This window comes from Bufo gargarizans, chromosome 2 (assembly GCF_014858855.1).
Source record: "Bufo gargarizans isolate SCDJY-AF-19 chromosome 2, ASM1485885v1, whole genome shotgun sequence".
Taxonomy (NCBI): Eukaryota; Metazoa; Chordata; class Amphibia; order Anura; family Bufonidae; genus Bufo; species Bufo gargarizans.
This window is the reverse complement of record NC_058081.1, coordinates 329327898-329343023: the sequence shown is the minus strand read 5'-3', so window position 1 is coordinate 329343023 and position 15126 is coordinate 329327898. Positions and strand designations below refer to the sequence as shown.

General features: G+C 40.7%; 1 protein-coding gene across 3 annotated transcripts in view; it reads left to right on the top strand.

The window, feature by feature from the left end:
* The window catches only part of PTPRQ (protein tyrosine phosphatase receptor type Q), a 530509-nt gene that overhangs the window by 446749 nt on the left and 68634 nt on the right, over positions 1-15126 (top strand). For all 3 annotated transcript variants that reach the window (XM_044280555.1, XM_044280554.1, XM_044280553.1), the window contains exons 51-54: positions 544-766; positions 7221-7294; positions 12503-12602; positions 14910-15038. In XM_044280555.1, the coding sequence (XP_044136490.1) occupies positions 544-766; positions 7221-7294; positions 12503-12602; positions 14910-15038 (526 nt within the window). The remainder of the gene's footprint in view (positions 1-543; positions 767-7220; positions 7295-12502; positions 12603-14909; positions 15039-15126) is intronic.

The window sequence follows — 15126 nt, the reverse complement described above, 5'->3', positions numbered from 1 at the left end:
AAGTAAAAGCGTTCCAAAGTTATTACCACATCAGATTTGCAAAATTAGACCTGGTCAGGAAGGGGGTAAAGGGCCCGGTCTCGAAGTGGTTAAAGAGCTACAGTATACAATGGAAGTAAGAAATTTGTCCACATAAGGAGATATGAACAATACATTGACATGATAAATATTTTTGAGACGATCAGTAACTTAATAAGGTGAAAGGTGAAAAAAAAAAGAATACTGAATGAACAAAAAGTAATAAACTAATGTGACTATTTTCTCAGTTCTTTTTTATTTCACTTTGTTGCAAGTTAACTATTTTTCTATTTACTATTAGATAGATTTTTTTTTTATCATTTAGCATTTGGCCCATAAAATAGCACAAGGACCACCAAAGTGGTTTTCTCACTTTGGAGAGAAAGCTCTAAAGTGTTTTAGCACGTGTCGAATGTGTCCCAGTGTTGCTAACCTAGTTCTGTAAGATATTTTGCATTATTCTCCTGGTACATTGGATTATTTATTTAATGAATTCATCTCACATTCCTTTGCTGTGCATTACAGCTCAACAAGATGGAAATATCACCAAGTGGCACGAAGCTTATTTCCAAAAACCAAGACCATATTTCACAAATGAAGGTTTTCCAAATCCATCTTGTCCAGAGGGAACAAACCGTTTCTTCAGCAAACAGGAAGTATATGTCATTGGAGCTGACAATACCTGTATGCTACAGGAAAATAAAGAGAAATTCTGCAATGGACCTCTGAAGCCAAGGAAACAGTACTTGTATGTTTCTGTTTGTAACAAAGCAAAAACTTTAATAATTTTTATTATGAAAGCTGTATTTTAAATAGCCACATGATATGTGTTTGATGTGTATGATATAATTGTTTGTTCAAGTGAATGGGGGTTGCATTAGGACAAAAGGGGTCTTTCTGGTTAAAGTCATTCCTTCTTTTTAGGCCGAATGCACACGGCCGTTGTTCACGGCCGTGAGCGGTCCGTGGAACCGCGGCCTGGATTCCTCCTGAGAGCAGGAGCGCACGGCGTCATGGGTTGCTATGACGCCGTGCGCTCCCTGCTGCCGCCACAGTACAGTAATACACTGGTATCCAGTGTGTTACTGTATTGCGGCGGCAGCAGGGAGCGCAAGGCGTCATAGCAACCCATGACGCCGTGCGCTCCTGCTCTCAGGAAGAATCCAGGCCGCGGTTCCACGGACCACTCACGGCCATGAACAACGGCCATGTGCATTCGGCCTTAATCTCATACAACCATATAACAATCTATGAATGCAGTTTCAGCAGTGATTATGTATTTTCAGTTCATTGAGACACCACTAAATAACACCAATGTGAATTCTGCCTACATAAACATTACTCAGGTTGATTTCTCATTGATTTGCATTAAGGCTACATTCACATAAACGTATTTTGTTGCCGTGTAAATCAGTTTTTTTGCGGATAGGATGCAGACCTATTCATTTCAATGGGTCCGCATCCGTATGTCTGTTATGTAGCCCTGCAAAAAAAAATAGAGCATGTCCTTTTCTTGTACGTTTTGCAGACAAGGATAGGCATTGTTGCAATGGATCTGCAAAAAAAAAGGATGTCATACGGACGTCATCTGTTTTTTTTGCGGACTACAAAACATATACAGTCGTGTGAATCTAGCCTCAAGAGAATGTGTCACCAGAAAATTACCTATTGTTTAAATCACCTTTTTATGTTTAAAAATACCTAAAATTGTGCAGTTTTCAAACCGGACACTACTTGTAATAATATGCTGATATTTCCTGTTCTGTACAGTAACCTTTCAGTAGCCATCACGTTGCCATCAAAGACAGGATTACATTGACAGATATCACATCTGCATAGATAACATAACATCTGCTTTTTACAATAATTGATATCATAGCTTATTTACAGATCATGCTTAGAAACATTTGCTGTAGAAGTCAGTGAGGTTCTACCTATAACCCATTTGGCTGCTCTCAAAGAACAGGAAGTCTTGACATATTTAAGGCCTAGTGCCCAGTGTGAACACTGCAGGATTTTAGGATTTTAGGATTTAAAAAAATATATATAAATAGGGAAATTGAAAATTTCTAAAAATCACCCAAATGTTTTAGGGTACTTTCACACTAGCGTTTTTCTTTTCCGGCATAGAGTTCCATCACAGGGGCTCTATACTGGAAAAGAACTGATCAGGCATATCCCCATGCATTCTGAATGGAGAGTAATCCGTTCAGGATGCATCAGGATGTCTTCAGTTCAGTCGTAGCATGCTACGGTTTTGTCTCCGGCGAAAAAAACTGAAGACTTGCCTGAATGCCAGATCCGGCATTTTTTCCCATAGGAATGTATTAGTGCCAGGTCCGGCATTCTAAATACCAGAATGCCGGATCCGTCCTTCCGGCCTGCGCATGCGCAGACCGGTAAAAATGTGAAAAAAAAATACAAGACGGATCTGTCTGTCCGCATGACAAGCGGAGAGACGGATCCGTTCTTGCAATTCATTTGTGAGACGGATCCGCAACCGGATCCGTCTCATAAATGCTTTGAGTCACATCAAAATCGGCGGATTCGGCGGGCAGTTCCGACGACGGAACTGCTTGCCGGATCACACTGCCGCAAGTGTGAAAGTAGCCTAAAAAAAGTTTTACATAAAAAAGCTTATTTTAAAGGCCCCTTTTCATTGGCCAACAATAGGGGCAATGATCGGGAAGGAGCATTCCTAGGAATGCTCATTCCTGATAATAAGTGTTGGTCGAGCACCATAGTGCTCGGGTGCTCAGGCCGTACAAATCGGTATAATAGAAGTCAATGGGAGAACCCAAGCATTAAACCAGGCACCCCCTACTCTGAAGAGGGGAGGGTGCCTGGTTCATAGGAAAAGGTCAGAAATTGATGGAAACACCACCAAAATTGTTTGGGAACAGCATGGGGAGGATGTCTGGATGCATCTTGGACTCCCAGGTTTCTGCTGGGAACCATGTTGTCCGAGTAGTACGCCACTTTTACAGACTGACAATATTACGCACAAAACCGAAGATAAAATCGATTTTAGAGGAAAAATTGTTAGGAAACATTCTTTCCTGTATATTAACTTATATATAAAGTGCAAGTGCTGGCAAAAATTACAATGAAGAGGCACTCTGAAACAACCTGTATGACACATAAAGGAGGGTATCATACACATCCTTAAAAAATTATGATTGATGGCCTGCTGGTAACCCTTAAAAACATTTGGATCAAGGGCCTGATCTGACCATCTAAAACATTATGGGCGAGTACCTGCTGCCGCTTTGGTGACTCTAGATAACCTGGGCCCAAACGCACGTCCCCGTGATGGCGACGATCCATTCGGATGTCTGCCCTATCAAGTTTCGATGTTATTGTCAGCGCAAACAATTGTAACTATGGGTAACGGGGAATCAGTGTTTGATTCAGGAGAGGGAGCCTGAGAAATGGCTACGACATTAAAGTGAATGGGTCCGCGATCCGCTGTGGCTGCCCCACGGACAGTATTCGTGCATTGCGGCCCACATACTGTAGGCCGCTGCACGACCACGGGACGCACACTGAGCTAAGACTGAGCTGAACACATGTCATTGGGTGCTTTATAGCACTCGATGATGCGTTCTGGCCAGCCAATCACTGTAATGCCAGTAGCCAACATGGCTTCGGCATTACAGTGCGTGCCAGTACCTCCCTGCACGTTTATTGGCTGTGTAGGAGCCAAGAAACGGGCGGGGAGGAGAATCGAGCATTGCGCTCGAGCACATGGAGTACTCGGCCAAGTACTGCCGAGTGCCGAGCATCGAGATGCTCTAGCCTAACAGGTGTTCGGCCGTGCATGCTCGATCATCCCTACTGATAATCACCAAGTGATTGACCATATGCTTATTTATGAGGTGAAGGCATTGCTGGTGGAATATTGATCCCTCATCCCCATATAGAAGAGGGGATTAATGCATGTAAATGCTACTCTCACATTCCTCTGATAAGCAGATAATTATCAGGAACGGATTGTTTGTTCCTGACAATTGCCTGCTGTGTAGGCCTGTGTAAAGAGGCAACATTTAGCTTAAAAAAGTGAAGATCTTGTGTACAGGTGAAACTGGAAAAATGTTAATATCGTGCAAAAGTTCATTTATTTCAGTAATGCAAATAAAAAGGAATTGCATTAATGCAGCTTAAAATTTCAATTTTGTGAAAAGGTTCAATATTCTAGGCTCAAAGTGTCACACTAGTCAGCTAATAATCCATACCCCCTGAGCAAAGGGTACCAGAGATTGTGACTTTGGGGTTTCATAAGCTGTAAGCCATAATCATCCAAATTATAACAAATAAAGGCTTGAAATATCTCGCTTTGCATGTAATGAGTCTCTCATATGTTAGTTTCACCTTTTAGGTTGCATTACTAAAATAAATGAACTTTTCACATTTCTCAACATTTAAATTACAACAAGAAGGAACATCATGGAATTATGGAAATCACATGATCAATAGACCTGTTAATGATAAGCAAATGATAAAAAAATAGAAATAAAAAATTCTGACTATCTCAATTTATTCAGTATCGAGTATGAACGCCTGATGCAGAAATACACACGCTTAAAGGGGTTTTGCCACTTCAGCAAATAGCATTTATTATGCAGAGAAAGTTTCCATGGTTACGACCACCCTGCAGTCCAGCAGCAGTGGCTGTGCTTGTACGCTATAGGAAAAAGCTCCAGCTTACGTGAGCTCCCACGGTCCCGGCCACCAGAGAGGCTGGCATTTTTTCTTATAGTGTGCAAGTAACACCACCACTGCTGGATTGTAGTGTGGTTATAAACGAGCAGTGTATAATGTGATGGAAAAATGAATCCAGCCAGCAAAGGAGACAATATGGACAATCACAGTACATTAGTAAGTGCCTTGTATTAACTTTCTATACATGATAAATGGATGCAGACAGCACACATATAAAATTAGTGTGCTGTCCACATTTTTTGGCGGCCCCATAGAAATGAATGGGTCCGCATTTGATCCGTAAAAAATGCAAACTGAAAATACGTTTGCGTGCATGAGGTGTATATCAATATGTACATAGCTCTCAGTCACTAATAGTTGACCGGTGGCATCTTAGAGGGGGTTTCTCACTTCAGCAAGTGGCATTTATTATGTAGAGAAAGTTAATACAAGGCACTTACTAATGTATTGTGATTGTCCATATTGTCTCCTTTGCTGGCTTGGTTTATTTTTCCATCACATTATACACTGCTCATTTCCATGGGAGCTCACATAGACTAGTACCGTTTTCTACAGTGTACAAGCACAGCCACTGCTGCTGGATGGCAGGGTGGTTGTAACCATGGAAACTTTCTTTGCATAATAAATGCTACTTGCGGAAGTGGCAAAACCCATTCAACGCATCTTGGCATGTTATGAGTAGGTTATTATTATTGGTTGTCTGAGGACTGTTATGCAAGGCTGAATGCACTTGGGCATGCAAATCATCAAGATCCATTGCTGACAGCTCCCTTTGTGATTGCCAACCAATGACGTCCCACATGTATTCCATGGGACACAAGTCCGGAGACACTGCAGGCCATGGTAGCATGTTTAGGCCATGCAGGCTTATTTACAGGCCTTACATTGTCCTCTTGAAAGACAGCTCCTCTGACACTCTTGAATCCCTAGAGTAGGAATAGTGTGATGTTGAAGACCTCTTCATGGCGTTGCCCAAATCTCCTATTTTGTTGCAGGAATCTCTGCGATTGAAAATCAGTTTAATTCACTGACATAGAGCTTGCAGAAATCCATATGCTTGTCAAATGAATGAAACTCATTTTCAGTCGCAGAAATTTCTGCAAATAAAACCTATAGTGTGGGAATGCACCCTTACTGGCCTCCACTCTTAATCTTACTCACATCTTAATCATTTTAAATAACCACTTAAGGACCATGCCAATTTTAATTTTTCCTTTCTTGTTTTTCTCTCCATGCCTTAGGGAGTCTGTCACCTTCATATGGCCATATACAGTGCTTACATGGCTCTGTAGCACACCTATACAGGATTGTAACGGTACCTTTGTTCTCTTCTTTAGACTTGCACCAGGAGGAAAAACGAAGTTTAATTCATATGTAAATGAGCACTCGCAAGTGCCCAGGGGCGGAGTTCAGTGTGTAGGTGCCCAGGCTGCCCTGCCTTCTTTTCACTTTACTCCTCCCCAGTCTATGCCTTTGCCCGCCCTCCAAGTCAGGACCTATCGATGAGGCAAGAGACTTGGAGGGCGGGCAAAGGCAGAGGCTGGGGAGGAGTAAAGTGAAAAGATCGGCACCTACACACTGAACGCCGCCCCTGGGCACTTGCGAGTGCTCATTTGCATATGAATTAAACTTTGTTTTTCCTGCAGGTGCAAGTCTAAAGAAAAGAACAAAGGTACCGTTACAATCCTGTATAGGTGTGCTACAGAGCCATGTAAGCACTGTATATGGCCATATGGAGGTGACAGACTCCCTTTAATTTTTCTATCTCATATTCTTATGAGAGCTTATTCGCTGTCATATATGCTGTGTTTTTTTATGGCACACTGTATTTACCATATCTTTTATTAAAAACTGGAAAAAATCTTCTTTGGGTGAAAAAAAAAACAATTCCACCATATTTTTTTTTTATTATTATTGCGTTCACCAGATGCTAAAAATGACACGATGAAAGTATTCTGCAGGTCAATATGATTATGTTGTACCAAATTTGTATGGTTTTTATTATGTTTTTCTATTGTTGTTTTAATTGGTACCATTTTTAAGTACAGATGACTTTTCAATCACGTTTTATTACATTTTTGAGGAGGCAATTGCGGCATTCACTGTGCACAAAAAAGTCTTTAGATTTTAATAGTTCAGACACTTTTGGATTGGGCAATACCAATAATTTTTTATTGTTTATTTTTATGTGTAGAATTGGGAAATGGGGGGGTCATTAGAATTTTTAATATTCTTGTGTTTTTATTAGTCGTGAACAGGAACCTGTTTTGTGTTTGAAATGCGTAGACTGCAGACTGTATTTCCTGTTTTTATTGATTTTAAGAAGAATTGAAGTTCTACTTTACGAAACATTAATATAGAGATCTTGGACAAACATTAATATTTAGCCAAGAATCGAAATACATTGCTATACTGTCTTTATGGTTTTTCCTTAAATAATGTGGATTTATTCTAGTTTAATTATTTTCTTAATTTTCCAGGTTTAAATTTCGAGCCACAAATACTAGAGGACAATTTACCGATTCAGAATACTCTGAAGTCGTAAAAACCTTAGGTAATGAATGCAATTACCGTATGTATATTAGCTTGCAGGTAGAATTTAGTCCTTAAAGGGCGTCTGTCAGCAGATTTGTACCTATGAAACTGGCTGACCTGTTACATGTGCGCTTGTCAGCTGAAGACATCTGTGTTGGTCCCATGTTCATATATGCCCCTATTGCTGAGAAAAACAATGTTTTAATATATGCAAATGAGCCTCTAGGGGCAATGGGAGCGTTGCCATTACACCTAGAGACCCTGATCTCTCTGCCATTCCCTTTATACTCTTATTAACAGGGCCAGGTGTGATGTTGTTTTCACTGAATGGCCCTGTCAATTAGAGTGGGTGCAGCAGTTGCAGATAAAGTGAAGTCACTATGTATAACGTCAATGCCCCCCCCCCCACCCTGTTGCTCTTAGAGTCTCATTTGCATATATTAAAACTTAATTTTTCTCAGCAATGTGGGCACATATGAACATGGGACCAACACAGATGTCTTCAGCTGCCAAGCGCACATGCAACAGGTCAGCCAGTTTCACACGTACAAATCTGCTGACAGATGCCCTTTAAACACCAAACACCACAGCTCTGAAATGTTGATATAGAACAGTCTATTGTTTGCTATTAATTACCTGTACAGTCATTTTGCTATAGATGAATTCCAGCCGTTTTTATTTGTTCTAATCGTTCATTATATTCTGTTGTGTTGATTGTGGCTTGCAGAAGTCATTCAAAGCCTAATTTTACAGCCATACATAAAAATAGATTTCTCCATATAATAGAAGAGCTTGTTATCACCCAGAGAGATTTTCCAGCATAAATTATCCTCACAGTTAACCCAATCGAGATTAATATAAATCTCTCAGAGATTATCCCCAGTCAATGATGCTTATGAGACATCAGCATTTGCATAGTCTCTTTCACTGGTGTACATCAGAGGGAGGACCCATGACATACATAAAACAGCTACCCATTATGGTTTTGACTTTTGCCAACTAGGACATATGGGCCTGGTATTTTTTACCCTCCATCCCCTTTTCATGACCCGTGGGCCAATTTTCATCCCTCTTGTGTGATAAAAACAGGGGAAGCCTTGCAGATACTTTTGCAATCCAGTAGAGGATGGAGCAACCAGGGCTAGGCTTTCCGAGGACCTCTTTAACAACCATAAAGTCTACTTCTGCAGTGTGTATGCATTAAATGCATTTTAGTGGTGTTTTACAAGATAGTGAATCTCATTGCCAGTAACGGAAAGAAGCCAATGATCGCAGGTGATTTTATAATATACTCCCTTATGGTTTTGGTATTAACTGCTTGGCACTAGACACTTTATATTTATGTGCTAGATTATTATATAGTTCTATGAGAAAAAGTTCAGTAAAACTTTATTCATATTAATTCCTGCTTATTCTGTGCTTTAAAGTCAAGGAGGTGGTCCTATCAGTGAATTACAGCACAATCATAGAGGGAAGGTTGTCAATCACTGATAAAACTGCCTTCTTGACTTCAAAGCCCAAAATGAGCAGGAATTTAAATGCATGAAATATACGTTAGGCCTCATACACATGACCGTGGTTTGGGTCTACATCCAATTTTTTCCAGGTCAGATGCGGTTTCATTCACTTTACGTCCATAATCTGCAGTCCTGCAAACAAATATAGAACATTTCCTATTTTTGTCAGAATCACAGACAAAGATATGACTGCTCTATTGAGGGCCAGGCGTTCCAGATCGCAAAATGGACACGGTCGCGTGCATGAGGCCTTATTCGGAATCTTAATATGAAGAGTAGAAATGGAACGAGGGGCACTCAATAACTAGAGGCGTATAGACATTAATACAAACGAGCAGGTATTAAAAAAGTCACTCTTTACTTGTAAAATGGCATATGACATCGAACATAGGATCATACAAACCTAAATCCATAAATCAATAAAACATCAAATCAATATAAATCCATAAAACATTAAAACAATAGAGCATAGTGACCTCTATAGAGCCTCCTATCCTTGGTTCAAAGAAACATCTACAGAGCTTCCTATTCTTAATACCTGCACAAAGAAAGTCTCCTACTAAGTGGACTCATACTCATATATTGTGCAGTCTCTGTTAAGTTTATATTAGGAGCCTTTCTTTGTGCAGGAATTAAGAATAGGAAGCTCTCCTACTCTTCCTATACAGTTTCCTTCGGTATTGGGGGATACCGAGAGGTGTGAACCAGTCCATATTCTAAGACAGTAGGAGAAGCCGCTGAATATTTCTAATAGCCTTATTCTAAATCTTTTTCAACAAAACTATATATAAATCTGCTCAGCTCCTCAGCACAATCCTCTACCTCACAGTGCTAATTCATGATAAGATCATGAAGGATGTGTTTGATACCACATGGAACCAATGCTGGATCACACAATAGTTATGATCAGATTGGCCTACTATTTTCTGGGTTGACTCTAGACTCTTTTCCCCTTTGCTTCTTTTTATTTCCTTGTCTCCGTTGTGTAGTTTGCCTTGTCTACTTTAAGTATGCTATGACACTATTACGTTGTCATATCATTTCATTAGAGGTCTATAACTGTGAGTATATTCCTTTCAATTGATGCAGTTGTTTGTACTCATACCTTTTGATGTTTTGCTCATTCAGCACACTTTGTTAGTGATTGACTGTGACATTTCTATACTGTTCATTGATAGATGCTTGGTGTTAAATTATTACATTGACTTTTGAGCACTTTTGTTCATTTGCTTTAAACTGTAAAACACATTTTCAAAAATGAGTTGAACAAACAATGATGCAAAAGCACAGATTGTCTTAAGATGTGGTGCTTTGAGTAAACCACTCAGGATTAAAATGTACACTTTTATAGCGCTGTCCTCTTACTTCGTAGTGACTAAATGACTAGAATACTTGTTACATTAGACAGCATAAACAGCCTGAAATCAGTCTATTTTTCTTCAGACAATTGAAAGGTTTTATATTAGAATGAAAATGTTAATTGATTGTTAATACCACCACCATTCAAATTACTAGTACATTTTTTATGTTACCATAATTCATTTCTTAACTTACCGTATTTTTCGCCGTATAAGACGCACCGGCGTATAAGACGCACCTAGGTTTTTGGGGAGGAAAATAAGAAAAAAAATATTTTTAACCAAAAGGTGTGCTGTGGGTTTGGAACTAGGTGGTCTGTGGATGGCACTATTACTGGGGATCTGTGGATGACGGACACTGTTATGGGGGGATCTGTGGATGACGGACACTGTTATGGGGGGATCTGTGGATGACTGACACTGTTATGGGGGGATCTGTGGATGACGGACACTTATGGGGGGATCTGTGGATGACGGACACTGTTATGGGGGGAACTGTGGATGACGGACACTGTTATGGGGGGAACTGTGGATGACGGACACTGTTAGGGGGGAACTGTGGATGACGGACACTGTTAGGGGGGAACTGTGGATGACAGACACTGTTATGGGGGGATCTGTGGCTTTCACTGTTACAGGGGGATCTGTGGCTGGCACTGTTACAGGGGGGGATCTGTGGATGGCACTGTTATACATGTGTCATCCACAGACCCTCCCAGCCCATAACTGTGCCATCCACAGATCCCCCGCCGCTCCTGTATACTAATATCATATGTCTTATTCAATTAATAGTTTTTAAATATGCCTCTTTATTCCTAAAAGTACCTTAAATCCGAAGCGCTTCAGTACAATGCCGGCAGGCCGGGCAGCCGGCGCGGCGCGTCACTCACTGACGTCACTTGCCTGCGCCGCCTGCTTCATTCATAAAGTAGGCGGCGCAGGCACGTGACATCAGGGAGTTACGCTGCCGCCCGCCCAGCCTGCATACTACTGAAGCGCTAAGGATTTAAGGTACTATTAAGCATAAAGGGGCATATTTAATAACCATTCATTGAATATGACATTTTATTAGTACACCGGAGCGGCGGGGCGGGCCTTTAGTACAGTGACTGCACCGCCCCGCCGCTATTGCCGGCCCCAGCTCCTCCTCCCAGTCCCTCCCCGAGTCCTCGCTCTCTTTACATCGCTGCCAGCGATGTAAAACTGACTGCATTCGCCGTATAAGACGCAGGGGCATTTCTCCCCCATTTTGGGGGAAGAAAAAGTGCGTCTTATACGGCGAAAAATACGGTAGTTTACTTTAGCCAAAACTTGTGAAACCATTTATCCAACTACACAACCCTGCTAATTGTTTGCCATCTGCTGTATTGCGGAAAGGAACCTTACGGTTGTATTAAACTAATTCCTCATTCACAAATCAGTGTTTGGTCAGTGATTTCCATCATTGATTTTGAGCCAAAACCAGGTGCTTCTCTAAACACAGAACAGGCGCAGGTCTTTCCCTTATACCTTATGTCTGTGTAGGCTCCAATCCTGGTTTTAGCTCACAATCACTGATAGAAATCACTGACCGAAACATTAATGTGTTCTACAGTGTTATTATTACACATAGAATTGAGGGATATACAATACGCATGTAGCATTTTAGTGGTTACCAGAAGCTCAGCCATATCACCCCTTCCCCCTCTTCACTACACTGTGTCTGGTTGTAAGATAACTGGCTGCAGAAGTAACCTCCCTCTCTGCCCTGCAGATTTCTAATCCCTCACCCCTTAATAATGCCCTACCTCCATTCACTATCCAAAAATATAAAAGATCAGTGGGAAATTTACCCCTGTGTTCTCTAATGGACTTCTTTGTTTAAGGACCAAGCGACAAATCCTGCAGACTGCCAATCATGGCAATATTATCTTCTTCTTAATTCTATCATTCATCATCAGGGTCCCTTTAAAACGATTCATTTTTTATGAAAACATGTTCTCAGTTTTGAGATATAACAAAAATTAAGGTAACCAGTCATACAGAATACTAACTAGGAAGGCTTCTCATGAAAGCAGAAAATGCAATACTCCTATGAGTAATGCATGAGGCAATTTATTGATGTCAAGTGCCAAGATAACAAAATATTCCACATCTCTGGGGTGCATAGTATTTAAAATATGACACTACAGAGATAAGAATCTGCCTGACGGTCCATGATGTGTTCATTATGAGTTAAACATTTGTTTTTCATTTTCTACTCTGCTACATGTTATATGTTACATATAAAAATCTCAAGAGCACAGTATTTGGCTGTATACCAAGCTTATTCTGAAAACACCTTGTTTCTTATTTGCTACTATTTCTCTCCAGCCGACGGACTGTCAGGACGGGCTGTAGAAATCATCCTGTCGGTTACACTTTGCGTGCTTTCTGTGATACTACTTGTGGCAGCAATTTATGCTTTTGCAAGGTAAGATCTCTATTCCTTTAGATGTGTTTGCAAATATTATATTTTATTGCTGAATATGAAACAGTATGGCTTATGCTTTTATAGTTCATTAAATCTGAATGTAAAAATGTTGCATTAAAAGGTAGTACTCAGAAGTTAGTGGTTTGAGAGACTAAATGATATGTAGTTACAGTACAAATATATTTTGCATGATAATGGGAAAGTGTCATCAGAACATGACATTTTTAAATCAAGTCAATTAAGTTTTATGTGGATTTTTTGTGATAGTTTTTAATTTTCAAGGTCACAATTAAAAGTAAATAAAATACTAAAATCCTACAGTTTTCACACTGGCAACAAAGCCTAATAATATGCTGATTATTCATGTTCTGTGGGGATCACTTTCCAGCAGTCTTTTCAATACAGTTATGAGCAGGATTACTTTGAAAGACAACACAGAGTCCACTATTCAAAATAGTCACCCTCCCTCCCTCACCCTCCCTGCACAAAGGTCTCTGTACCGTCCCAGAGCATATCTATATGCTCCCAAAGTGAATAAGGTCAGCTCATGTTTATTGTGTATATGGTCCATGTGGCTGCTGTAAAGCACATCTTTAAATGCTGCACTGTTCCTATAATCATGTACAGAAAATAGAATGTGACAAAACTATAATCAGAAAACTATAGAAAAAAATACTAATTAGAATAATTATTAATAAGGAGAATAATTATAAATATATGTGTCACTGTCTTCTTTTTCCATATTTTGTGCCCTATAAGAAGCACAAGGCCCATAAGACGCACCTAGGTTTTAGAGGAGGACAATAAGAAAACAATTTTTCATTAGACCTCAGTTCAGACCACCAGTCAGACCCCCAATGTTAATCAGACCTCAGATTACAACCCCAATCAGACCCCCAATGTTAATAAGATCCCAATAAGATCTCAGATTAGACCCCCAATCAGACCTCAGCTCAGACCCCAATCTGAATGACTCCCAATCAGACCTCAGATAAGAGCCCCATGCCTCTCATGAGCCCCCATATGCTTCTCATCAGCCCCAATGCCTCTCATCATCCCCCATATCAGCCACCATTGCCATATTTCAGCCCCCATGGCCATATTTCAGCCTCCATTACCATATTTCAGCTTCCATATCAGCCCCCATTGCCATATTTCAGCCCCCATTGCCATATTTCAGCCCCCATAATAGCCCCATTGCCATATTTCAGCCCCCATGGCCATATTCCAGCCCCTATTGCCATATTTTAGCCCCCATATCAGCATCCATTGCCATATTTCAGCCCCAATGACTCTTATGAGCCACATAAAACAAAAAATCCACTTACCTCTCCTGCTCCGGACACCGCCTCTCCTCCAGCACAATCCTCTACCTCCTGCCGTCAGCTGTGCTGTGACCCAACGTTTACAGCGCAAGGTTACAGAGCACCCTCACTCTGTGCGCAGCCACTGCACATCCGAAAGGCGGGGACCAGGAAGCGGTGTATACAGAGTCTTCACCGCTTCCTGGTCCTGTGGTATTAATGAGCGCTTCTATAATGGAAGCGCTCCTTAGTATTCACCCCATAAGACGCAGGGGCATTTTTCCCCCATGTTTGGGGGGAAAAAGATATTCTTATGGGGGAAAAAATGTGGTAATTAGCTAAAATATAGGTGATACAGTCATTGAAAAATGAATCAATTACTGCCTATTTCTGTGTACCAACAATTGGTTTGGGATCGATCTATCATGACTATTTTCAGGGAATGGCATGGAACCCAGTTGTAAAGAACTTTAAAATTTCCCTTGGATTAAATATGTAATTAGAGTTTTCTCAGGGTGGTTGTAGCTTCCCTCTGCATGCCAAAGCCACTGCAGTCACACTTGCAGAATATATCACTGTCCCTGTTCGCAGCTCTACGTGCAACCCGCCCTGAAAAAGGCACCCCAAAGTTGCAAGACACTTCCTAACAGTGTCCCTGCATAAAATTCATCTCAAGACACAAGTAGCTAATCGAAGAGGTAGCATGAAGTCTGCGTACAGGTATGGCAATAGCCTGTTCTAGCGTGAAGTCCAGCATAACACAGCAATAAACATACTAGGAGTAATCATGATGAAAATAAGACAAGAATAAGCAAGGATGCTTTGTTCTTCAAGATGCAGGTCTTGTGAGCGGTATATGCAGTTTATTATAGCAATATTGAGGTATTGCTGTACATGTGTTGATTTGACTCAACGTTACCATCATTTTCCAACATGGAATCCATCCATCTATTAACATTTCCACATGCACTCAAAGATATAATTTTATCTTTTCCTTGTTTAGAATTAGGCAAAAGCAAAAGGAGGGTGGAACATACTCACCACGAGATGCTGAAATAATTGATACTAAATTCAAACTAGACCAGTTAATCACAGTGGCAGACTTGGAACTAAAGGATGAGAGATTAACACGGTAAGCATACTCATTTGACAAAACAGTAGTCCAAGAGGTCACCAGTCATGACCCCACCATGACCTTTACTTGTTTGGAAGTGTTTGTC